Here is a 26,802-nt window from a genome sequence, read left to right on the forward strand (position 1 = left end):
TCTCTCTCTCTCTCTCTCTCTCTCTCTCTCTCTCTCTCCGATGTCCTGAATGCTTGCTCCTCGGATTCCCAACCACTTGGTTGCCTCATTTGTATTGTTTTCTAACAAATTATTATGACGTCATCGCCTTACTATTTGTGTTGCCAAAAAGCCTTGATTACGTGATGACAGAAGGGGCATTTTAACCTTGAATTATAATCTGCAAACAACCCCCCCCCCCCCAAAGGAAAAGAGCTGTGTGCGTTTGTGTGGTTGTGGTGGTGGTGTGGAAAGGGGAGGGGGGGGGGGGTGCGAATGCGAGTAGTCCCGAGGAGAACCCGTTTAACCTGCCACGGGAGTACTGTCGATTGTTTTAAAAATAATAATAATAATATATAATAATAAATAATAATAATAATAATAATAATAATAATAATAATAATAATAATAATAATAATAATAATAATAATAATATTAATATATAATGATGATGATAAAAAATAATAAATCTTTATTTTTGACAAAATAGAAAGATTTCTGTGGTTTACGTTGTTTTAAAATTAAATCTGATTGCAAATGTATTGATGTTACGCGTATTGGAAAAATACTCCGACATCTCAATCGGGGTATAACATAATAACTAACAAAACTTTGTTTCCTCGAACTGTTATAGTCTGATTGATATAATTTAGTGATAAGTTAATTATAAAAATGGTTGTCTAAAAGTAATAACAACGTGTTGAGTGACGACAACTTCATTCCTTCTATTGATGCTATGTGTTAAAGTAAAATATTCACAAAGTCTGCCAGCCAAAATAACGCTCCAGCACACAAATCTACATGGAACCTTGAACATAGTCTGATATAATTTATTGAGAACTAATCACAAAAATGGGTTTCTAAAACAATAACAAAGAGATGAGTGACATAAATTCGGTTCCTTCTATACATATCCATCATATTATGATCCATTCTGACAGATGCCAGGAAAGTTGATGTGTTGCTGCAATGCCCTCATCAGATGCGTCATTTCTGATGCTAAATTCATTTACGAATCGGTTCTAAACAAAGTGCTGATTTTAATTGATCAAAGCTATACTGAAGCGTTTCTGCCCAAACAAATTTATTTGGCGACCCTTTCTTTGTCAGATTTGTTAGTGGGGTAGCAATGTGAACGACGTTTTTAATGTATTTCCAGTAACACCATGAGCCTTATTGCCGACTCTGCGTACTTCTTTTTATTTTTGTTGTTTTTCTGTCTCGGGTGTCAGGGACCCATTTTGATGATTTATTAATAGTGACAGCTGTGACATGAGTAAAAATTAGGTGTCACACGGATCTCTACTGAAGTATCTTTTTAAAGCAGATGTGTATATAATGTCTTTGTTGTGTTGTTAATTCTATTTAACACCAGATCGTATTGCTATAACATTGAACGGTCCTTCCAAAGTAGTTAAGAGTTTACTCCAGTCATCGGGTAAGTGTATTAACTGTTTGGCACCAATCTCAACTTTTCTCATTTAGCTTTTGCGTTCGGATTGCTGTTTATATTTCTCTGCTTTCTTTCTGACGGATTACGATGACGCTTTCCATGTCTCCTCTATTTCAGCTGTCAGGATTCTCACATATTCGTAAGTTAACATCATTTCTTTACTGTCTTCCTCATTCCCTTAACAAATATCGGCTACTACGTTGATCGGGCCGCCAGGTAATCGTCCAAACATCAACTCGAATGTCACTGGTTTTATGACATTAAAATATAAAGATATTTCCAACCACAATCGGACTAATGATGTTACAAAAGGTCCCCACAAAAGTATAAATTTAAATTGTTAAGCCAGTGTGTGGAATTAAATTATAACTTTATTTTAAACCAAGGAAATGTCAAAAATAAAATGAAAAGATTTTGACAATCAAAACGTACCTAATCAGCAACACGTAAAAACAATACAATACACATAAACAAATCTTGTCTTGTTGTTGTCTCATGTTTGCTTTTCTGCTCCCTTTGTAACAGCGTTGCTCTTGAATTTTCGAGAAGAAGATGTGTAGTGTGGATATTTCTTCACTCTGTACCGAACACGGCCCAACAAATATAGAGAACAACCATGCTTCTCAAATTTATTATTTTACGTCCCAAGGCTTTGCACTATCCTTTTGGATTTGGATAGAAATTTGACCGAATCAATTTTTTGACGGTCACCTTTATATTATCAAGCTCTTTTATGGACATGTGATGTTACGACATAAGTCGCGTTTTACTTTGTTACCAAACCGACCAGAATTTAATATTTTTGTAACACAGTTTTGGTCTTCTCTGTGTTACATTTAGTTGGTTACCGAACCGGCAGTATATCACAGTTTCGGCCTTCTATGTGTTATAATTTATTGGGACATATGCATACTAACAGATCTGCCTTCTTTGCTCTATGATTTTATTGATCTCTTTTATATCGTAATGATATTGCATAAATTTGCGTTCCCTATGCATTGATTTTGGTCACACGTTTACGGACTTACACAGTGCAGTAACCTACAAGAGATGAAGTGAGTAGAAAAGTGCCAGAAGACAATAGAGAATAAAAATTTTCTGGCGGTGGTGGGGTTTGAACCTGCGACCTTATTGGTACGACAACTCCGCCTGGCAGGTGAGAGCGTGGCTCTACCGTGTGAGCTATCCACGAATACAAAAATATTCGTATCAAACTCAGGTCATTTCTAGAGCTCTCTCTCACCCACTTCTGGAGACCGCGGGTTCGCTCGCCACACAACCATCGCGAAGTTACTTGACCAGCAGTTAAGCTTAATAGCCAATATTCTCAACAAAAACATATAACATAGAAACGATTGAGACATTGAGTATGCTCCGGTATATGGGGTGAACTTTTTTTTTTAATTCAGAAAAGTGAGTGGAGCAGGCATTTATGTTGGTAACAACAAGAGATGAAGTGAGTAGAAAAGTGCCAGAAGACAATAGAGAATAAAAATTTTCGCGGCGGTGGTGGGGTTTGAACCTGCGACCTTATTGGTACGACAACTCCGCCTGGCAGGTGAGAGCGTGGCTCTACCGTGTGAGCTATCCACGAATACAAAAATATTCGTATCAAACTCAGGTCATTTCTAGAGCTCTCTCTCTCTCTCTCTCTCTCTCTCTCTCTCTCTCTCTCTCTCTCTCTCTCTCTCTCTCTCTCTCTCACCCACTTATGGAGTAACCTATACTATACCTTGGTATTTTCCGGTCCCGAACGCACTGTGCGAAAAATAGCAAGTAACTGTTTGCGCCTGAAATTAACAAGTCATGTTCGTATTAAGCTAATTTTCCATTGAGTCTAAGCTCGTTCTACAGGAACGTGACAGTCGATTCTTGGGATATTTCCCTATATGTCAATACGATTGCTGGTATATATCTGTTGCAATCATCTGTTCTTTTCTGCTGACATTTATCATGGCAAGGTGCAATTGAATCTCTCACAAAAATTAGCTTTTGTTTAGCTCAATATCCACTACACGTGCTCAATGCGCTTTACAAGTGTCCTCGGCCAACAGCAACAGTTAACATTTAGGACGAGGCAATGACACCTATTAGGCAACTCATTTGGTGTGCCTATTCTAGCAAAAATTGTTATCAACGCTTCGACTATATGGTTCGATGTGGTTGATTTTAGTTCTATCGCTTCTGGTCATCTGGTTGCGTAATCGACTAGTGTTAGTAGTTTATGTCTGCTTTGGTTAAAGTTAAAGGACCTATAATGCCAATTGCAACCTTTTGAAAAACTTTTTCAATAACCCGGAGTTGTCTTTAATGGTAATACCTGTACCTTGCATAACTTATATTATAAATCAGTCACTTATCTCAGGACAAGTCCCATATATCTATAAACATGCAATTGTAAAGCCTCTCATAAAAAAAGCAAAATCTCGATGTAAATGACCTTAGTCACTACCGTCCCGTCTCAAATCTGCCATTTCTTTCTAAAATCCTTGAAAAAGTTGTACTCAGACGTCTTTCACAACATCTCCATGAAAACAATCTATGGGAAAAATTTCAGTCAGCTTATCGTTCTTACCACAGAACAGAAACTGCTCTGTGCTGTGTTGCGAGTGATTTGCTTGATGTTTTAGATAAAGGTTCTGTTTCTCTTTTGACATTGTTAGACCTTTCGGCGGCGTTTGATACTATTGATGACGGTATTCTCATTAAACGACTTAATATAACTTTTGGCTTGTCTGGGACTGTCTTGCAGTGGTGTGAATCTTATTTAGATGGCAGAAAGCAACAGGTTATGATTTTAGATAAACATTCTCGTCAACATACATTGTCTTTTGGTGTTCCTCAAGGCTCTGTTTTGGGTCCAATTATTTTTTTTGGTATACTTCTCCATTATCTAATGTCATCACTGGTCATGGGCTGCGCTATCATCTCTATGCAGATGATACGCAACTTTATGCTACTGATTAAACTAAAAATCTCGAAAATATTGTGAAACGTGTGGAAGAATGTGTGACGGATGTGAAAGAGTGGATGGATGCAAACAAGTTGAAAATGAATGAGTCAAAAACAGAAGTGATGATTGTGGGAAATAGAGGGCAGTTGAAGGTGAATGATGGTCTTGAGGTGTTGATTTGGGGTGAAAAGATCAAAATTTCAAAGACTGTGAAAAATTTGGGTGTCTATTTTGATTCAGAAATGAGAATGTCGGCTCACATTTCTGCTCTCTGTAAATCTTTATACTTTCAATTGAAGAAAATCAGTTCGATCCGTCATATTGCAATTGGAACATGTAAAACATTGGTTGTTTCCCTCATTTTTTCGAAACTAGATTATTGTAACTCTCTGCTTGTCAACTTGCCTCAGGCTTCTATAAAACAATTACAACTACTACAAAACAGTGCAGCAAGATTTGATCATGCAACCCCTTTGTTGGCCTCTCTCCACTGGTTGCCCATTGAAAAGCGCACATATTACAAAGCAGCGTGTCTTGTTTATAAGTGTTTGACTGGTATAGCACCGGCATATCTCACAGATCACGTGGTCATGTGTAAATTTGAAAATTACACTTTAAGATCATGTAATGACCAACCGAAAATTTCGGAAAAAAGATCAAGAACAAAATTTGGTGATAGATCGTTTGCTTGTTTCGGCCCCAAGATTTGGAATGAACTACCACGTGGTCTGAGGGAGTGCAAGTCTTTACATACCTTTAAAAAGAATCTCAAGACACATTTTACTGTATTTGTTTTTATTGACTCTATGAATCCTTGATTTGGCTATGAATTTTTTTTTTCACTAAAAATTGATATTTATATGGTAAAGTGCCCAGAGCTTGTGTTTTACACGAGAATGAGCGCTATATAAATGTGTATTATTACCTTCCACTTTGCAACTCTTCTTTGGCATATATCAAACTATTTCACATATATTCTCGAACGTCTTTATTAATCCCAGACCATGTGGAATTCTCGGATATTCTCTTCAATGTTGAAGCGTTCCCAAGATGTTCAAAAGTTATTGAATTATGCGCTATTCCAAGGATTTTGTTTCTTTATGTACTCGGCGTGACCAGCCGTTTCGACATTTTGCTTCTTTTCTATGTACTCTGAACAAAATATTTGTTTCAATAACATACTCAACCTTTGATTTCGTCCCATCGTTTGCGATGTTGAATTATGATGTCAAGGTCGGGTCCTTTTTTGTTCTTTAATGAGCGTGACCCTGTCAAATTGTTGTGGTTCAAGAGAAATACTCAATGGCTTCTCTGTCGTCTTGCTCATATTTCTCGTTTATGCTTGAAAAACTGTCTCTTGAGTTAATGACCATTCTTTCACATCTGTTGGGTTTTGTTTAAGACCTTCTACATTGCCAACAATAACATCAGCGACAGGCTTGGGAAGTTCTCGTTTTCCTGTATAGTATGGTGTTTCTATGTATATGTTAGCTGTTTCCACTGTCCCACTGAATGTGATTATACCGTTTTTGTGTTCTTCATTTATCAAACATGCTTTTACTCCTATTGTACTGCATCCTGTGTCTCTCAAAATTTTGCAATTAGTTCCTTTAGCTTGACCTCCACAAAAGAACAGCCATCCTGACTTGTGAGTCTGTATTAGAAGTGAGATGCCTTTCACCCAATACACGTTTATGTTTTCTCCTGATATTACTTGTGCGTGATTAATTACACTTGTTTTAAATGATGCATAAGCAGTTTCTTTTGGATATCCCACGATATTGTAGCATTTGTCTGCTGTGTGGCCTTTCATTCCACAATATTGACATTTAATTACAGGTTTGCTAGTTTACATGTACTCTGTATTACTGTCAGTGCTATTTCTTGTTTTCTTGTTGTTTACTTGTTTCACTTGTGCGTCCCGCCCGAGTGGTTGATCTGCGTTTTACTTGAGTGTTCAACTTTAGATGTATATGCTCTGAGAGCACAGTAATAGTATGTTAAGGTATAGAAGACTTCAGACAAGCAGTTAATTAAGATGTGGCCCATTTATGTTTTCAATTTCCAACAATATTTGGGTCCTTTTGGTTTATTCTTCTCCTAGAGCTATTTGTCTTTTAAGTTCCCTTTCGTGGGCACTTTATTCTAAATCTTCTACATATTATTTATTCTTTTTCCTCTTTACGTATTCTTTCATCTTGATCTTTTTCTTCTTTACGTATTTTTTCTTCATTTTATTATTCTTTCTTTACGTATTTGTTCTTCTCGATCTCTTTATTTTTTTTTTACTTTCTCTTCGCACAATGAAAACTTTATTTCCTGATGTATTTCCATATCCTTTGCAAGACTTAAGTATCTTTTATATCCTTCTATGTTGCAATAAATGAGTTACAATATTGGTTATATAGATTGACAGGATACTGATACGTCTGTTTTAGTAATTTATACTTTTTGGTGTTCATTCTTCAATTTTAAAATATCTCTCTCTCTCTCTCTCTCTCTCTCTCTCTCTCTCTCTCTCTCTCTCTCTCTCTCTATCTTCTTTCAAAGTATTTTTTGTATAAATTTGACGCCTTTTGTCGTTATATTTTTCATAGCAATATATAATATAATATCATATTCTTTTCACTGTTAAATCGCAGCACCGATGGCGGGAATGCCACTATTTTGTCCCCGGCACTTGTTGGGCACTCTCATTGTTTTCTGCTGTATCCAGTACACCCTACAGGTAAAAATTTTAAAAATGGTTTTAATATAATACCGCAATCGTCAGATGAACAATTTAAAGAATTTAAAGCTAAATGGCAGAAATGATTAATACCAGTTATATATATATATATATATATATATATATATATATATATATATATATTATATATATATATATTTATATATATATATATATATATATATATATATATATATATATATATATATATTATATCATATTGGCTAAGATTAACCCACTATCAACATACTAGGCCTAGTTGTAAGATATATGAGGAACGTATTAATATAAATATTTCTTTAATAAAAAATTGAAAACATTTTTTAAGTTAAACAAAAGACTATAAAACGAAACGAGCAGCAACAGTTTCAGCCAATATTTTTTTATCCATCAAGTACCAACAGTTACTTCCAGTACCATTATCTCCCTTTGATAGTTTACTTTTGCCTTTTTATGTAGTAATAGTTCTATAAACAAATGTATAAGATTAATAGATTCAAACCTAATATATAAATGATAGATAAATTTGTTAAACAATTGTAATGAACATTTACAGCACAGTAACACATTTAATGTCATTGTATGCATAAACTATTTAGTTAGCATTACTTAAGAATTGTACTGGTAGTAATGTAAATTAGTTGAAACATGTGTAATCTTACTTCTCAAAGGGGGATCCTAATTGGCACAACTGTGCGTCTTAATACGCTTCAACAGTCGTAACGTCACTTCCCTCGTAATGACGCATGGTAATTTAGTAACCGGCTCTAAACTATTGGGAAAATGGCGGACGCCCTTATGAAATATTTCTCCGACGAGCATAAAAGCGTATTCAGAGGAAAAAGAACCCATTATAAATCTGATCATGTTTTGACTTTTACACATTTTGATCACAATACATATGAAAAGTTCTAGCCAGCATGAATAATAAAACGTACCGATTTTCTTTGTTTAGAACCACGATGGCTGTTGCTGGGCGACGTGACATCAGACTATTGAATCCAATTGGTACAACGGTGTGCCTGGATCGGAACAAAGGGTGTCCAGATTGCGACGAGTGATTAGGGACCATGAATCAATGCCAAACACACAGATAAAATGTGATAATAGAAAAGTACTTTATCTAAAACTTTAGATGAACGATGTTTGCAACATATGCATCAGTTATTTTCACAATTTCTCTCAGTGTGCGGTCAATAGAATTCATCGAGCTTAGAGAGACATTTTGGGGGTCCGAATTGGAAAACGCTACCCTAATAGTTTAATAAATGTGTACTTCTCACTAGTTCTGTGCTCATTGGCAAAAAAAAATTAACATTGGTTGTGCAGAACAATTTTGACCACAACCTTTTTTTTCTAAAAAAAAAAAGGAACAGATAATTACTTATAATTCTCCCCCTTATTCCACCCAGAAACTCACGATTCACGAATCGGAAAACGTTAACAAGACAGAGGGGAAACGTCTCACTTTTGACAACAATGATGAAAGGCTTAGTAGGAGGAAGAGATACGTGCATGAGACCAGGGTTTGGCCAAAAGGCATTGTTCCATACGTTTGGGAGAACACGGGTAAGCCACACTCAATTCTATTGTAATGATTTTGAGCATTTAAACTGAAGTACTAGAGCATCTAAATTGTACAATATCCACTTAACATCCTCAAAGTATTTAAAAGGGTGTCCCTCGCCACCAACATCACATAACATGTAGAACGAGACATGACGCCTGCTAGGCGCAAGTTGAGTCCCTGATCTCTTTACCCACTTTCTCTCTCCGCAATTCAGATGAAAAATGAAGACATAGACGGTAACAAGTTTTTCTGCCAGAAAAAAATAATGCTAGCGTCTTACTAGAGTCACAATTAATATTCAAATTAAACTGTCGTACTAGATCCCATGACAATATAATGCAAATTGACCTTCAGGTAGTGAATTTTAGCAAGGCATCGATGCAATGACAGAGCTACACCTAATGTAAAACTGGCCCGGATTAAGGACTGGGACATCATCCGTGAGTAAGATCTATTATCTGGCCACAGAAAATAACAGACGGATAAGCAGCATCCCTTGGAGTGGTTCAGCAATAGGTACAGTAATACACCATAGCGTGCCATTTTGGATGGGCATTTCAATGAGCCATGTTATGCCAAAACTGGAGAATCTTAGGGAATAGTATTTGGTCCATTAAAAAATAAATTTTAAAAAGGATCATTTATACGACAAAACGTGCTCAAATGGGTGTACAAAAGGCCTCAAGTCAATAGTAACCCTTAACTTTTATGGCGAGATATAACGCTTTTAAGATAATAGTACAGTTTTCTTTTTCGACAGAAACAACGTCGTTAACGGCAAGTACTCATTTTACACATGATTATGGTTAGAGAGTGTGAATAAAGACCCTTTTCAAAGGACTAAGTTTTCTAACGCTCGGAGCGTGACTCGAACCTAACACCAACCAATCCGACGGAGTGTCACATCACAATACCATACAGTCACACGTTGATCAATGATATCAGGAAAGAATTGTACCAACACCCAAATTAAAACTGTTATCCAATGACAGCCTTCTGTTCCATGAAATAGAAAACTAAAACGATTTAATAATCCCGCAAAACGGCCATTGTCTCATGAGTAGAAGATCCATAATCAAACGTAAGAGTGAGTAGAGAGCATCTGTTACCCTGGACTTTATATCAAAATTCGTTTAAATTAACACGACCTAATTAACTCTCTCCTTACCAGACATTTTCATGATATCCCCCAAAACTTCACACCCAACTAACACAAAAATAGATCTTTATCACTTAAACACAATTGCAGTGAGTTCTTGTGATAAATAATTTATTTAGCAAATGATGCTCTACAATACCCTGTTCATTTTATTTAAATTTTATGATGTACAAAAGAAATTTGAATAAGAAAAATGTTGACTGTATCGTAACAAATGTGACGATTTTCCTACAGTTGGTAAGGAGAGGATTGGAGCAGGCATTTGTGGAAAATAAAAAGACATGAAGTGAGTAGAGAAGTGCCAGAAGTTGAATAAAATCTTTTAGTGAACATGATAGCTGAACCCGAAACCCAACTGACAAAAGAGGGGAAATAATCTGCTAGGCTCGTTTTTCACCCAGACAGTTCAGGATTATGATGATGTACTATTGAATTCCCATGTGAAGTCAAGTACTTCTGAAGGTAAAATACGGAAGGTGTACAATTATAAGCAGGCCAATTGGGGCAGTCTAACCAAGAAAATAATAAAAGTCAAGGATTAATTCTTGGAGAAATGACAAGATATACTAGTAGAACAAAATTGGACTTCATTCCGAGGTAGCTTGTTCCAAATTATGGACAAACGCATAACAACTAACCTGACATCAACAAGGTACATTGGTGCCACCCAAACTGAGGAGGCAGACAATGAAAAAGTTGAAGCTATTTACTAAAGCCAATTGTACGGGAATTCAACAAAACTGGGAGAAATACCACCAAATGAAGAGAGAGAGAGAGAGAGAGAGAGAGAGAGAGAGAAAAGGAAGAGAGAGAGAGAGAGAGAGAGAGAGAGAGAAAGAGAGAGAGAGAGAACTGCAGAAGAATCACGCAAGACACATTTGGATTACATTGATGACATACTTGGGAAAAGCCTTTAAGAAAACAGCAATCGCCCATTCTGGAAACATGTGAAAGCAAGACGACAGGACACAAAAGGGCTTGCTTCAATTTAAAAAATGGAGGCGTCCTAAATTCTTTGAACAAGACCAAGGCTGAACATTTGAACCAAGAGGTCTGTTCAGTCTTCACGAAAGAGAACAACTCGTCTGCACCGGAACTAGATGGCCCACATATCCCTTTCATTGGCCCACTCAACATCACAACAGAAGGCGTTATCAAACTGCTACAAAGTCTCAATGTGAATAATGCAAGTGGACCAGATGGGATACCCAACCACATACTCAAACAACCAGCTTATGAAATTGGCGTAATTCTAACCGTAATCTTCTGACATTCCCTGGAAACATGAAAGTTACCACCGGACTGGCGAAATGCTAGTTTTCTCCCATAATCAAGAAAGGAGATCGTCACACAGTGTCAAACAACAGGCCCGTTTCACTAACTAGGTTAATGGCGCAATAAACAAAATGAGCGTTTTGTTAGGAAACCAAATATGGATAATGTATGTGTGATAGTGAGTTGAGAGAACAGTAAGAAATTATAATAATAATAACCAACTTAATTGATCCACTCGATGTCTGTAAGAAATAAATACCCTCAAACATAAGAAAGATGAGACACCTTTACCTGTAGAACAATCTTGTTCATGTAGTTTTGAAGGGAGTGAATAAAATGAATCTCAACTGGGTTTAACTCAGCTATAAGCTGACTTTGTCCACCTAAACATTTTTCCATTACCTAGAAATGTGCATGTGCATTGAAGGGGTTGGGGTGGGGTGGGGGGGGGGGAGGAATGAAAAGAAAGGGTGATAACCCAGCGCGATAAGGTTTTTCATATCTGTACAAATCAATTGTGCCAATAATGCGACAAGTAAGTTACGTTTTCGTCATTGAGGTGAGACTGAGTCTATCTTCTGCCACGTGTGAATTTCTGCTGAACAGAATGAAAACATGATGAGCGTTCGGATGTCGAGGTGTGAAAATTCCAGTGTGAATGTCTCTCATCAAAATCACGATGATGATGTGATGATGATGATGATGATGATGATGATGATGATGATGATGATGATGATTAGGAGGAAGAGGAGGAAGAGGAGGAAGATGAGGATGACGAGAGGAGGGAGCATTCTTTTATTATGTAATGATTTTCATTTTAACTGATTGGCAATTTCCAGACCCTCGGAACAAAGTGGATTTAGATGCATCGATGGCACTCTATGAATATCACACCTGTATCCGATTCAAAGATAAAGCCAAATATGATACATCGGATATTAAAGGATATCTTAGATACATAACAACGTATAAGTAAGTCATACTAATCTTTTTATCTCATATCAACAGCAAAGGATGGAAACTGAATTCAAAGTTAAGATTATCATAACATGGTCCATTGAGGTGTGTGAAAATAAGGGAATTGTATTCTTTTTTCAATATTCTTTGGTATAACAATGGAATTAATATATTACATCAAAATAAAGACGTCCAGGAGATATAAACTTAAATTTAAAAGATTCAGCGATTAGTAGTATTATAACAATGCCAGCATCTCAAAGCTAAACAATTCTAACATTTGAAACGAAGGCATTCACCTGTTTATCTTTGTTCTTGTGAACTTAAGTAGTAAATAGCTGTTCTCATACATAACGGACGGTTTATAAACAAATATATACTTTATAACATCCTGGTAAATTTACCCGACCCTTCAAATGAAAACTGAAATGATTAGAAATGTGAGGCAGTAAGTAGTATTGTTATGAATATTACGAATTATATCGTTTCCCCTCAAAAGCGCGCATACAAATTTAACCAAGTAATTAACTCTTGATTATTCCTAGACTCAAAGTTCAGCATTTTAGACATTCTTTCATGATGCCAGAATGAGGCGATAGGTCAGATATTTGGAAATGACTAGATGTTGAACAAACGCCTTTTTTAACCAATGGAAATCCCAAATACTTAGTAACCATTATTTCTAGAATCAATATTGTTATAAAGATGTACAATTGCATGAAACCTAAATAAGTACATCAGAAAGAGACAGAAGATAAGCACCACCCGTAAACTATCCCTTATCTAGATAGGCGTTAGGCCACTTCTCAGTGTTTTCTCTAGTAACCGCATAACTATGAAATGGTTTAAAAATATGTCATGCAAACACTTAGTTTTTGTTGCTTTGTGGGTGGTTGCAATCTAAACCGTGATTAATGGCATAAGATTTATAACGTTTCGTCATTATGGTATTATGCCGACATGATGCCCTTTTAGACGATTCGTCACATATTATAATATGTATATTCTATCCGGTTTGTGTAAACCTTAAGAACTTTTAAACGTTTTCGTGTAACAATATTAATTTGTTATACCTCTATTGTTAAGCCTCGTATCATATCTTAAAAGAGTGGTTAAATAATATGGCTCTATGTTTATAGGGTACTTTTTGCTTTTTGTTAAAACAATTCAAATTTGCAAACGACATACTTTGTCAAGATTTTAAATATACACGCACAAGTTCGGACTAAAAGGCCAGAGGTATGGCCTATCTCAATTTAGTAAATTAATATATAATGTGTTGCTATAGGTTCTTGGTCGTATAATTTTACATGTTTGTACATTTGCATATATATATATATATATATATATATATATATATATATATATAATTATATATGTATACATTGTCGCCATAGATTCTCAACTTTATGTTTATACATTTTAATGCATTAAAAGTCTAATGTCGATTTCAGATGCACATGAGATATTTTCTGAACCCATCAACAATACATAAATGATTGGGTAGCCGCGTCTCTTAAATCTTGCGGAATGTCGTTTAGATACAAAAGCCACCAATCGCTTCCGTCGGTTTAACGCTACTGAAACCGGATAAGCTCCAGCATGAGAGGCCTTATGGTACTTAAGGACTACTTTTTAAATTTGACGATGTATATCTTATTAGTGTTGATTTATATATAATTATATATATATATATATATATATATATTATATATATATATATATTAAATATATGTATGTATAATATGTATATATATATTGTATATATATATATATATATATATATATTATTGTGTGTGTGTGTGTGTGTGTGTGTGTGTGTGTGTGGATAGAAACCACATTGCATGGGAAAGACCCTGCAAATAGTGCCGATAAATTTCCTCGAAGCAATATTTAGGTAAATCCAAGGAGTAAGTTCGATTAATACAATAACCATACGCCTCTATATATTTCATTTTTCAGGAGAGGATGGTCTTTGGTGGGTTATCAAGATGATAAAAAAGGACAAAAAATGCATTGTCCGGCACAGGTAAATATGTGTTCTTTTTTCATGTCAAAAACTTTCGACGTAGTATTGCGTCTCTTTGGGAAACAGCCTTTTAGGGACAGCTTTTTCGTAAATCATCGTGCATAAAGTCAGCGTTGAATTTATTTATTCTTACTGTAATTTTTCATTTAAATTATTTTTGTTGCCATCATTTCGTCGCCACGATTGTAGCTGATAAAAATAAATATTCTCCTACACAGGATTGCCAGGCCAATTTCGTGTGCATGCGTGTATGTGTATATGCGAGTATATATATATATATATATATATATATATATATATATATATATATATATATATATATATATATGCTTATGAATTTTAAGTTTTAATGTTCAAAGTACCGAGCTCATGATCCTCGATAAAATCATCCTTTTAAGGGGCGGTTTGGGTCTAATTATTAGGAAAATCCTTCAAAAACATTAATTTGAGATTTTGGTGGAAAACGATACTTTATTATCTTAGAAATAATATTATTGAATTCTATCTTCTCAACATAGACTATAAAGACACGAAAAACGCGGTCAAAAATGTTACAGATAGTATGAAAAACGGAAACCTTTTATGCTATTTTCTCAATAAGTCATTTAACTAGGGGTATAAGATACTGTGTCAAACATTTCTCAGAAGCTATTCAAAGAAATTGTCTGAAAATGTCCACACTTATCACAGAGATAATGTATTATGTCACCAGAGAGAGATATTTTTGGGATAAAGTATGTGTATTTTGAATTATAATCCAAATTAAACATTTTTAACATAAATTTTGTCATATCATTTTGATTCGCAACTTTATAATGTTCTAATAAAAATCCCATAATCCTAAGCTGTAAAATCTCTCTATGGTGACACAAAATGATACAATGTTGATAAGACGGAACGTATTCCTTGATCAGTTTTTGAGGAAAGTTTGCTACAAGATTGTGATATATTTTTATGCCAGACCCCAACTTCAGGTCGCAAAATGAGTATCAACACAGCTGATAGAAATATGTTCTCCAAAAATGTTGTTTTTTAACCTATAATGACGACACAGAATGATTAAAGAGTCCCTATATAGATAATTAATTATATTTAGAAAAGACCCAAGCCGCGCCGTAACTCGAATTTTTACGGTTTCGCTTAAAATTAGAATTCAAGCATCAAATTCAACCCAAAATAACACCTTTTGATATGATTGCACACATATGGTTTGAAGATATTTGAATCTTGTATTATTGAGTCAATGCATTTGCTACCTTATTCAGACCCTTGATGGGTTATAAAATAATAATCACCAGGACCGGAACACACAGGACTGTCATCTAACTGTTGTGGCTTTTTCGCAGTCAATGTGATTTGTGATTTCTGTTCACGCGTAGTCATAAAAACATCATGTCTTGAAAAATGTTGTTTACGTATAAATTTTGAATTTCTGATTTTTTGCTTATTATCTACACCATGTCGCAATTATAGATATGAATTCTCTTGTTTTAAATCATTTGAAATACTGATTATAATATTCTCAATATTGTCTTATTAACGATGAATGCTGTTTTTATATAACTTTGAAAAATTGTATCTGTGAACGAACATTTCACAGAACATTTAAAGGATTTAAAACATATATAGGCTTTTAAACTGTAGGATACGATACAACACTCTAGTAAGCTGCGAAAAGAAATCTACCTGTGTCCTATCGATAAGCCATTAAAGAGGCCGGCTATGGAATTAGAATTTCACAATCAGCCCCGAGAAGATGATTATCGAAATACGACGGAGAGACCACCAGTGAGAAACAACGTGATAGGAAAAGGATCCAAGACAACTCTGATATGGATATCATCCAAAGATGTACGGAACTGGGCGAACGTGAGTTATGGACAGAAGATCATTGATATTCTTGAAGGTGGTGAAGATACTGTGTATTTAGGAGAATGCCATACGATTTTTTTCTGCATCATCTGGAAGGTAGAGACTATCATTCTAGGGTCAATTCAGAGGTTTTTGAAGACTGGGTAAATAACCGTTTGCTGTTTTTCCTCGAAGAACCCAGCTGTATTGCATTGGACAACGCTATAATTCTGTGGCCCATTGATCACCTCAATGCTCCGACTTCAGCAACTATAAAAACTGATATGATTTTATAGCTCCAATCAGATAGCACTACATATTCTGACTATTTAACAAAGGCTCAAATATACTCATAAAGAAACAAACCAGAAACAGTTTTCAAAGCAGACTGTCTAATCAATGGATTTTGACACGAGATGCGCGACTTCCCCCATATCACTGTGAGCGCAATCCAATCGAGCTCATTTGGACCCAAGTAAAGGGAAAGATGAGAGTAGGAACACCAAATTCACTCTCACCGACGAGCAATAAATGATAATATAACAATGGAAGACTGGAAAAAGGCATGGTCCAAACTTAGCAAAATGGAGGAAAATTAGATTTCATTGGATTGGGTGATGCCACGAAATCATTCCATAGTGTTTCACTTCTCCTTTTCATCATCCTCGTCATTAGAATGTGATGATTGATTTATCCAGTATGTCTTTGTTGTTGTTGATGACGTTGTTGTAGTTGTTATTGCTGAACACATTTACATATTTATGTGGAAACAATGTATCACAAACTGTTGAATTTCTACTTTTGACCAGTTTACATTTACATTAAATTTATGTAATCCTCTTTGGTAAAAACACAAGCGATTTCTATAAATTTTGGAATCAAAAAGATGTTGAAAATGCGTTATGTTCACTTTCATTTGTATTCATCAGTAATGTGTATTGATAGTTATAAAATGTAGATGTATGATAGTTAAGGATTGTCATTCGTTCCTTCATAATCAGATTACTAAATATATATCGTTTAAGTTTTCATTAACCGAACTTTCCATTTTAACGAATTCCTTCGAAATGGATAAGCGAAAAAGTCATAATTTTGATAAGTAAATCATCTGTGAGTTACAATCTTTACCAGTTGTCGATTTTAACATAGCTGTTATAAGCAAAATCCTTTCCTATTATTTTACAATTAAAGTAAAAATATTTTTTTGATTAAGACAAATTAATTCAGAGGTTCATACAAACTTTTGCAGCTGTGCGTTGAGGGGCAGCTGAGAAAAAGAAGAAAAACACGCGCCACTTATTAAAAATCTGACTATAATATTTTGAGCCTTTAAAATCATTTTCGGGAAAGAGCAATTCATTAAATATTTACAAAAGAAGTATATTAATGAGTTGATATACATGTCAAGCGCTCTGAGCAGTTCCTCGTGACATGGTAGAGCATCGGCAAATACAATGTATTATTTATTGTATATGCAAGTTTTGTATTTTGGTTTGAATTGGCAAATACATTTTCCTCCTTATCGACAAATTGCCAGTAGCATCACTGGTCATATGGAAAACAGCTTTGGCCTCAAGAAGAATGGTCCAAACTGAGTCAATTATTATCATCCGTCCATCTCCATTACTTGGATTTTGGAAGGCATCAATGACTTATTGGTTGTGGCCCAAATACTCGTTTGAAAAACTCCTTTCAAAATGTTGATACAGAACATCAATTGTTGGGGGTATTTTAGTCAACGTTTCTCGTTTTGTGGATGAAAATGTTCATCCTTACGAGATTAATATTGTGTTCACATGCTTCACCTTTGTATAGTCAGCATAAGAAGAGTCACATAGAAAGTTCTGGATATATGTAATGGAGCATCCACGATCATTGTCAATTCATGAATAACAAAAAACAGTGGGGCTTTGGTAAGGATGTTCTAACGCGAATCTCATCTCACCTCACTTCATTCTCATGTTCGGGGTGGTCGTAGAGGAGACAGGAGAGATGACTTAACAGTTAGGGCCCTCCATCAGGATCTGTCCTCAGCTTTCCTTCCAAAGTCTCTTGCATAATAGTTTTTGCCAATGTGTTATAGCGAGTAACACGACTAAACCAAGACAACTATCATGAACGCTTCCATGTAAACCTGAAAGCAGATTACAGAATCCGTAAATGTATGAAACATTACAAGGGGTTTGCCAGTCTCTTGAATATAATGTGTGGCATGCTTTTCAGATTGATTACTTTTTTTTTTACTTTCTTGCATAAGGTTTAATGCAAATATTAGCTTTTGGATTTGCTGCAATGATATGATTATGATTGGCTAAGAGGATGAGAGTAACATCAGTATCTCGCGGTCTTTTGGAAGGCCTTGCAAAAAATGTATCGATTTGGGGGTATTTGTTCTTCGTGGTTGCATTGTCCTATGGAAATTCCATAATAGCGATGTTTGCCAAAATCTGCGATATACACTTCTATTCCCTTTATAACATTTTCCATCCCAAGCCTGCTAGACAATTAGAAGACCCGTTTTGTCCGTATTCATATAAAAAATAGTTGCCAGTCCCCTGAAATTTTGACCAGATCAATCACACGTTGCCGACTGCTACTCAAGATGCTAGATCCAGTGATGTAAGATTCTTGATTAAGCACGTTTTCTTAAAATTTCTGTCAAATGTTTGTTCTTACGTTGTTTTTTTTTTCTTCAACATAATAAAGAAAAAAATGATTATATTGGAGATCCACCATCCATTTCAGGAGATCCAAATTGGTGCATGCAATAGGCAGACTTAAAATGGTAAAACAGGTGGAAAGGTTGATGATACGTACTGACCAAAATAATTCTTTTAGATCACCGTCTGGTTATCAAAAATATAAGATGATTTCCAAAGGGATTCTGCTTGCTGCTTGAAATGGTCTTCTTTTCAGTTTTCAAAGGAGGCTTTTGTTCTCTTCGTGATTTGTCAGTTCTCAATGGCCCATTACAAGACTTTCGTATTAATCTTAAAAGTAAAGGATGATAAGTCTATCAAATATTGTCTGAGTTTTACTTGTTACTTTAAACGCTTATGATTGGCATCCAAGTGTACACATTTTATTCTTTGAGTAGTATTAAATAAAGTGTGATACGCAAGATATACTTTTTAAAAAAGGAATTTTTATACCCACGTAAAAATCAATCCAAGAGCAAATGCTCTTACAAATTGAAAGAAATTTCCCCCCAAAACTGTTTCTGTGAATTTTTAAACCAATTAAAAAGTCATCTTCTCCTTTTTTAAATGTTTATAATGCGCATCAGACTGTAGAAGTAATTTAATGTTAAATGTGTCTGATCTTGACATTGAATGACCTCTGGATGACCTTCAAGTGGTCAAATTGAAATACCAATCGGCCAGATATGTTTAAAAGAATATCAATCGTATCAACTTTGAAGAAAAAGGAACTTTCAGACGAACATGAAACAACTCGAATTTTTGCACTTTTCATTTACTCTAGTATAATGGGTGTAATCTCAGTCAAATATTGTGTGTTTTGCTTGTAACATTATATGCTTTTTACTGACATCCAAAACTCTAAATTGTATTTTTGAATGAAACAAAATATGGCTCGCAAATTATTTTAGAAAGAGAATTTTTTTCATCTATTAATCAAATCAATAGCAATAACTCGCACAAATCGAGAGGGATATTACAAAATTCTACATGTATATTATACATAAGTATACATAACGTTTTTATGCTATTAAATATGCTTTAAAATATCTTTAATTTAAAAGTAATTAAATGTTTAATATAGTTGACCTTGAACTTGAGATGACCTTCTGCGATCGAATTGAAATTCCAATCGGGCAAATCTTGAGGATGATGATGAGGAGGAGGATAATAATAATGCCGCCATTGATGATTGTGATGATGGTGATGATGCTGATGACGATGATGATGATGATGATGATGATGATTATGATGATGTTGATGATGATGATGATGATGATGATGATGATGATGATGATGATGATGATGATGATGATGATCCTACTTTTCAGAGTGTATGTGTGCACGAAATGGGCCATGCCCTGGGTTTTGAGCATGAACAGTACCACTATGAAAGGGACAAATGGGTGACCATTAAGAAGAACCGTATATATGGTAAGTATCTTATCATCATTTAAAAAATACGAAGTGCTTATTCGCAGTACGACTGCGATTAGTTTTTGTCCCCTCACTGAAAGCAACACTATTTTCTGTTCAAAATGCCGTGTTGTCGAATGGCTTGAAGGTGAAGTTGAGTGTGATAGTTTGAGAAGGAAAGAAAAGGGGGGATGATTGAAACATTTTGTGTGACTGAGAATTGAGATTTTTATCGTTTCAGCTTTTCCTTCTATCTAGTGTGAAACTTGACAAGATCGTGTTTTGTTTTGTTTTCGTTACCCCAATCCAATCCATCAAAATTTCTCCGTCCTCACCTCTCCGACTTGATCATTCGTTCACATTTTAAAATCTACCAGCTTATCCCTACTTTAATAAGAATAGTTCCGTCCCCTTTTCTTGTATTATTTACAGTTAGTTAAATACATTTTATAAAGTTTCAGGAATCTCTCTCTCCCTCTCTCTCTCTCTCTCTCTCTCTCTCTCTCTCTCTCTCTCTCTCTCTCTCTCTCTCTCTCTCTCTCTCTCACACACACACACACTCTTTCTCTCACGCCGTTGCTCGACTCATATATCAGTGCTTCTGCAAATAATAGAAGTTACCATCAATAAACTACCTCTACTACAACAGCCATCACCACATCATCATTACTACTACTACCACAGCAACCTCCACATCGTTGTCAAAACTATAGCAAACCACCACCACCTTTACATCATAATCCTCCTCCTCGTCATCATCGCTACCACCGACACTACAACCACAACCATCACATCATCATCATTACTACCACTACTACAGCTACCACATCGTTATCAAAACTACAGCAACCACCACCACCAATACATCATCACCATTATCCTTATAGTCATCATCACTACCACTACTACATCATCAACACCACCATCACCAACACACATATCGTCCTCGTCAACGAAACGCACAATAATATATTGGTAATATTTTTAAAAAGTAAATAAATAAATAAATAGATAATAATGATATAATATAATATATAATAATAAAATAATAATAATAATATATAATAATATAATAATAATAATAATAATAATAATGATATAAAATAATAATATAATATATTAATAATAATAATAATAATAATAATAATAAATAATAATAATAATAATAATAATAATAATATAATAATAATAATAATAATAATAATAATAATAATAATAATAATTAATAATAATAATAATATAATAATAATAATAATAATAATAATAATAAATAATAATAATAATAATAATAATAATAATAATAATAATAATAATAATAATAATAATAATAATAGTAATGATAATAATGATAATAATAATAATAATAATGATAATAATAATAATAATAATAATAATAATAATAATAATAATAATAATAATAATAATAATAATAATAATAATAATAATAAAAAATAATAGTAATAATAATTGTAATGTAGTTCATTTATATTTTGCGCCCAATCCTCTATACAATAAAGCTATAGCCTTGAAGGCTACTACTGCAAATAACTGAAATGAATGATATCTACTGGTTGCAATACTGCTACTGCGAATAACGAAATCGACCGCTATCTACTTTTTACAGTACTACTGCGAATAGAGGAAATCACTATTCGCAGTACTACTGGGAATAGAGGTGGCCCCAAAAAAAAGCTTTAGCTTTAATCTAGCGCAATATCCACTGAATGAATGTGTTCAGGGCATTTTACAAGGGGTCATAAACCAACAACTAAGAGCAAGTAGAACGTGTCGTGACACATGAAAGAGGATATAACATTGAAAAAAAATTGACACAATTGGTCATCGATATTACAGAGCATGTACTCATTTTTTACATGAGTAGGGTAAGAAAATGTGAGAATGATAATTTTCCAAAGACTCCACTTTGGGCCGCCTGCAACCGAACTTGAATCAGGGATATATACGTCAGAAGGCAGCGGATTCTAATGGTCTCACATTTCTATATTGTGATGCTCTATCCAAGCATTTACAGCGGCTTCTAATAGTGCTTGCACTACTATGTTATGACGATGGATCCAGGATACAGATTCCATACCGCATACGTGCACCCTTGCAAACCCGCCTGAAAGCTTCGTCACAACGCACCGTTCAACTAGCAGGTTCCCGACCGAAGCCGATTGGCTGCCACCCAACGTCTCCTCTTGCTGGTGGAAAACCCTGGTAACTTCTCCATAAGTTTCGAGGAGTCGATGTCCCCGCTCCCTCGAGAGATTGAATTCGTCCAAACCGACTTCCAGCTCTATCCAAGTCTGGGAGGCTATGTAAAAGGGTTTCCATGAATTATTTCGGCTCGAAACAGTGGCACCGTCCGTTATGTACTTGAGAGGGATATCCCCATTCCCTCTCTTAGGACCGGTTTAATATATATAATCTCGCCTTTAAAAAAAGAGAATATCGCCAACAAATCGCGCTCCTTAATTTCATTGCAATTTTTAATCAATTCTAGCTTTAATATGTGTTCTCTTTTTTTTCTTCTTTAAAACAATTGGTGACGCTTGGTTTTATAAAAGCTTTAGTTCCTTTAAAAGATTATCAGGCAGATTAAAAAGTAATGAATCACAATAGTCGAATCTAGTAAAGCCAAAAAAGAGACTTATGTTTGAATGGACTTTTGGGTTAAAATATTTGACAATTGAACGATTTTTCGTAATTCAGGATAAAGCTATTTTTGCAAAGATAGGATACATGTTTTTCCGTAGACAGATTACAATCAAAATAAATGGCGAGATTATGAATAATTTCATTTTGATCGTTTAATGATTTCCAATTGGCCGAATACACAAGCTTTCTAGTGTTTATAAAAAGTATCTCCGTTTTCTCTTCATTATTTTTAAGTTTATTGCAATTCATCCACATCCTCACCTCTTTAAAACATTTTTCCAGGGTTTATTTTTCCAATAAACAATCTGATTTTTGGGGTTTGACTGAACTGTACAGCTGAGTGTCATCAGCGTACATATGATAGTTTATGTTACGCTTTTTGATGACATCGCCTAATGGCTGTGTGTACAGCGTGTACTGCACGGGACTCAAAACAGATCCCTATAAGATCCGAAATTTTAATGGCTATTGGTCGGAGTAAACTCCTTTTATAAGAACAAACTCAGATCGTTTAAAAATGTAAATTTTGAACCATTCTAAGACAGTGCTATGCCGAACGTTTTTTCAAGACGCTCAATAAGAATAATATGATCAATCGTGTCGAAAGCGGCACTGAGATCGAGCAGTGAAAGAATAGAGACATTACCTTGGTCAGCGTCACCCAGTAAATCACTTTGTATTTTTTGAAGTGCAGTTTTTGTTTTGAGGTACTTACTGTATACGATGTAACATATTAAAAAGACACGTTTAAAAAGAATTCTGCATCATTTATGCTCCAGATATATCTTAGAAGACATCAGCAAATAAAATCTGCAGTCATCAAAAAGATGCCTGGAAATCGCGCGCCTGGCGATTCGGCGACAATTCACTGTCAATTCTCTTTGAGCCCTAACAAGTGGTCACAGCATGCCGTAACTGACAGACAATGGCTGGAAATTGAGTAGTTCCAGAGTAATGAATAGATACTGTCCAGAAGGAATAAAAATAATGAACACAAGTTCAATTTATTTTTCTGTTCTTGGTGTCAGGTTGAAGAACGGGCTCAGCTAACATAATGGGGTAGTAAAAAGAAAGCTAAAGAGACATATTATTTGATTAATATATTACGATTGTATAATAGTTTAATGTCACAGATTGTGCTCATTAGCCTCTACCCAGTGATAGAGAGATACGCACTTAAGTGTTTATAATTATTACAAAGATGCTGATTATTACAATTATTCCCACTATTATAATCATTATGTATTACCAGTATTGTCAATATATTCATTATCGCTATAATGGTATCACTTACATTATAACAGCCGAGACAATTTGTCGTCTGACTGCCAACACAAAAATAACATAATTCAATCACATCAATTGAATAATAATATGTTATAACTATCAGCAAAGCTGTACAACAATATTAATGCTATGTCTTTTGTTAAAATGCTCACAATATCCGTCGGCTGGATATAAAATACCAACACACAACAAAATTATGTGTAATTTTAGAAGTTTATAGTCTGATTGATATTGATGCTATGCGTTTAGATAAGATAATCATAACATAAGTCAGACGGACATAACGAAACATTACACAACACTGTGTGAAACCTTGGACTTTTTTAGTCTGTTTGATAGAATTTAGTGAGAAGTAATAACAAAATGGCTGTCTAAAACAGTAAAAGAAGAGCGGAGTGACGTCACGTTAGTTCCTTCGACAGTTAAGTGAGAAGTAATAATTAAAATGGCTGTCTAAAATAATAACATAGAGCTGAGTGACGTTAATTTCGTTCCATCTGTATAAATATATATTTCACTTACCTCAGTCTGAAATTGTTAACTCGTAACAAAGAGTGATTCTGTAGGCGCAATTATTTGCGTTCCTTTTCTCTTTCTCTATGGGAGACAATAAATTATTTTAAATGTTTACGTTACACATCTAAGTTTTTATAAAGGAATGACTTGAACTTCTAACGTGGTGTATGACAAACCAAGAAATCGTCTCTACGACAATTATTGACCTCTCAAATGATGATGATGATGATGATGATGATGATGATGATGATGATGATGATGATGATGATGATGATGATGATGATGATGATAAAACTATCTAGCCCAACAAATTAAAATTTTGACCAATCCTATTGTTAACTGTTTGTAATGTATTTCTGTGGTTCGAAACGAAATTATTACAGTTGCCTAAATCTCTCCATTTCCCAGAGCTTGAATCTTGGAAGGTTTTAGGACGGAAACACATGGTGAAATCTCATTTTGACTACTCATCCTTCATGTTGTACCCTCCTGTAAGTATCAGTGGAAATTTCAAAGTTCAGGATCCATTGGGTTGTTGTGGTCTTGTGGTATGGCACTTGTCTTAATATTGACTATTCCCTGGTACGGGTCCCGCTGTGGACATCGTAATGTTGAGACACTGGAAGCTGCTGTTAACATAATATATTATTCTCTCACTTTACTGCGGGAAAAAAAAAAAGAAATGTATCAGCGCCTTATCGTTGTCTTGTTCGGTCCTAAAGTTAAGTATGGCTGTCGGTTTCGTACCCGTTCTAAAGCGCTTTGTATCATTTAATGGAAATAGCGCTCTAAAAATGCTCATATTTTTAGGTTGCATAAGCCGGTCTAACTTAGTACAGGAAGCTAGGCTGTCTTAATTAGATATTTATTGCGAGGGCTGCATTTTTTATGGCTCTCTTTTATTGTGAATTTATAGGTTGTATCTTAATTTGTTATCGCTTAAAGTGCAGGATTGCGAATTTTAATAAAAGTTTTCATCAATTTTAAGGGAGTTCCAAGTGCTCATGTTATAGAGTACTCGATTAACAAGCATAAGGTACTTTTTCTATCCGGAGAATGGTCATGATTTATTTCTGACCCATTACCCATTCAGCAGTGATTGGCTAGCTAGATTTGTTAGATACAGCGGAGAGTACTTTGGGATAGATTGGTGTCCCTAAACAAATGATACTGATAGAACAAATGTAGATGAGAATCTGTCGTCAGGATACAGAAATATATTTTAAAGAACAGAAAAATAATAAAAGCTATGTCCTATTAAATTTATTGTGCTTTATATTCTTCCTATTTTTTTAGTTTAGAGGAGAGTATGCCATGGTCTTCCCAGAGTTTGGGCCGGTTGAACGAAGAACATTTTATATGTTCAAAGAGTTGTGTGCTGCATACCATTGTGACCGTAAGTCAAAATTAATAACTATAGGGAATGAGATTAGCGGAAGAGTAGCGTCCCATGATTGGACGTCACCGGTGGAGAAGTTATTTGTAAACAAACCAACTACAAGCCAAGCGCTCCAATTAAAATTCTTCTTCTTCTTCTTCTTCTTCTTCTTCTTCTTCTTCTTCTTCTTCTTCTTCTTCTTCTTCTTCTTCTTCTTTTTCTTCCTCCTCCTCCTCCTCCTCCTCCTCCTCCTCCTCTTCTACCTTTGGCTCGGGGTCCCGATAGCTCATTTGGTAGAGCACTCGCTTCACACGCAAAGGGACCTTGATAGATCCAGGACGCATTCGAGATTTTTTCTGATCCCCCTGTCCACCCAGCAGCGATTGGGTATATGGGTCTGTTAGATCTGGCGGAAAGTATTTTGTGATAGACTAGTGTCCTATCCAAAGGATATCGAGTCATTGCTATTGTCCGCTTCACATTATAGAAACCGGGATAAACTTCGGCCCTATGGCTCAATTGACTTTAAAGGATTACTTTAGTGTCAGCTTTTGTGTTTCTGTCGTCGGTAATTCCCTTAAATTCAACTTGGAACTTGCTTCATTCCGGTATAACACCGAATAGAGGCGGTGGTTGACATTTACAGAAATGCATTGATAAATATAAATTCTAATAGCTTTGAACACCCGATCTATCCGTAGACGGTGTTGCCTCTGCAGATGTTTCTAAATTTAACCGGAAAATGTGTGTTGAAATGACGTTACCCAATTCATTAGATGTGAACTTATGTGAAACTGTGTGCAGAAAGTGTGTTTTAGTTCGGTTTTTTTAAATTGGATTCGGGACTGAAAT

At 35.0% G+C, this 26,802-nt stretch overlaps 1 protein-coding gene across 1 annotated transcript in view; it reads left to right on the top strand.

The window, feature by feature from the left end:
* LOC144967122 (uncharacterized) overlaps positions 1-26,802 on the top strand; it is a 107,568-nt gene that overhangs the window by 3,062 nt on the left and 77,704 nt on the right. Inside the window, exons 2-9 of the mRNA XM_078903967.1 lie at positions 1,394-1,456; positions 7,067-7,152; positions 8,565-8,721; positions 11,996-12,128; positions 14,076-14,142; positions 20,024-20,126; positions 24,981-25,063; positions 25,869-25,968. Coding sequence (XP_078760093.1) covers positions 7,072-7,152; positions 8,565-8,721; positions 11,996-12,128; positions 14,076-14,142; positions 20,024-20,126; positions 24,981-25,063; positions 25,869-25,968 — 724 coding nt within the window. The 5' untranslated portion in view covers positions 1,394-1,456; positions 7,067-7,071. The remainder of the gene's footprint in view (positions 1-1,393; positions 1,457-7,066; positions 7,153-8,564; positions 8,722-11,995; positions 12,129-14,075; positions 14,143-20,023; positions 20,127-24,980; positions 25,064-25,868; positions 25,969-26,802) is intronic.

Source organism: Berghia stephanieae, chromosome 3 (genome assembly GCF_034508935.2).
Source record: "Berghia stephanieae isolate SIO BIC M18660-M18661 chromosome 3, UCSD_Bste_1.3, whole genome shotgun sequence".
Lineage (NCBI taxonomy): Eukaryota > Metazoa > Mollusca > Gastropoda > Nudibranchia > Aeolidiidae > Berghia > Berghia stephanieae.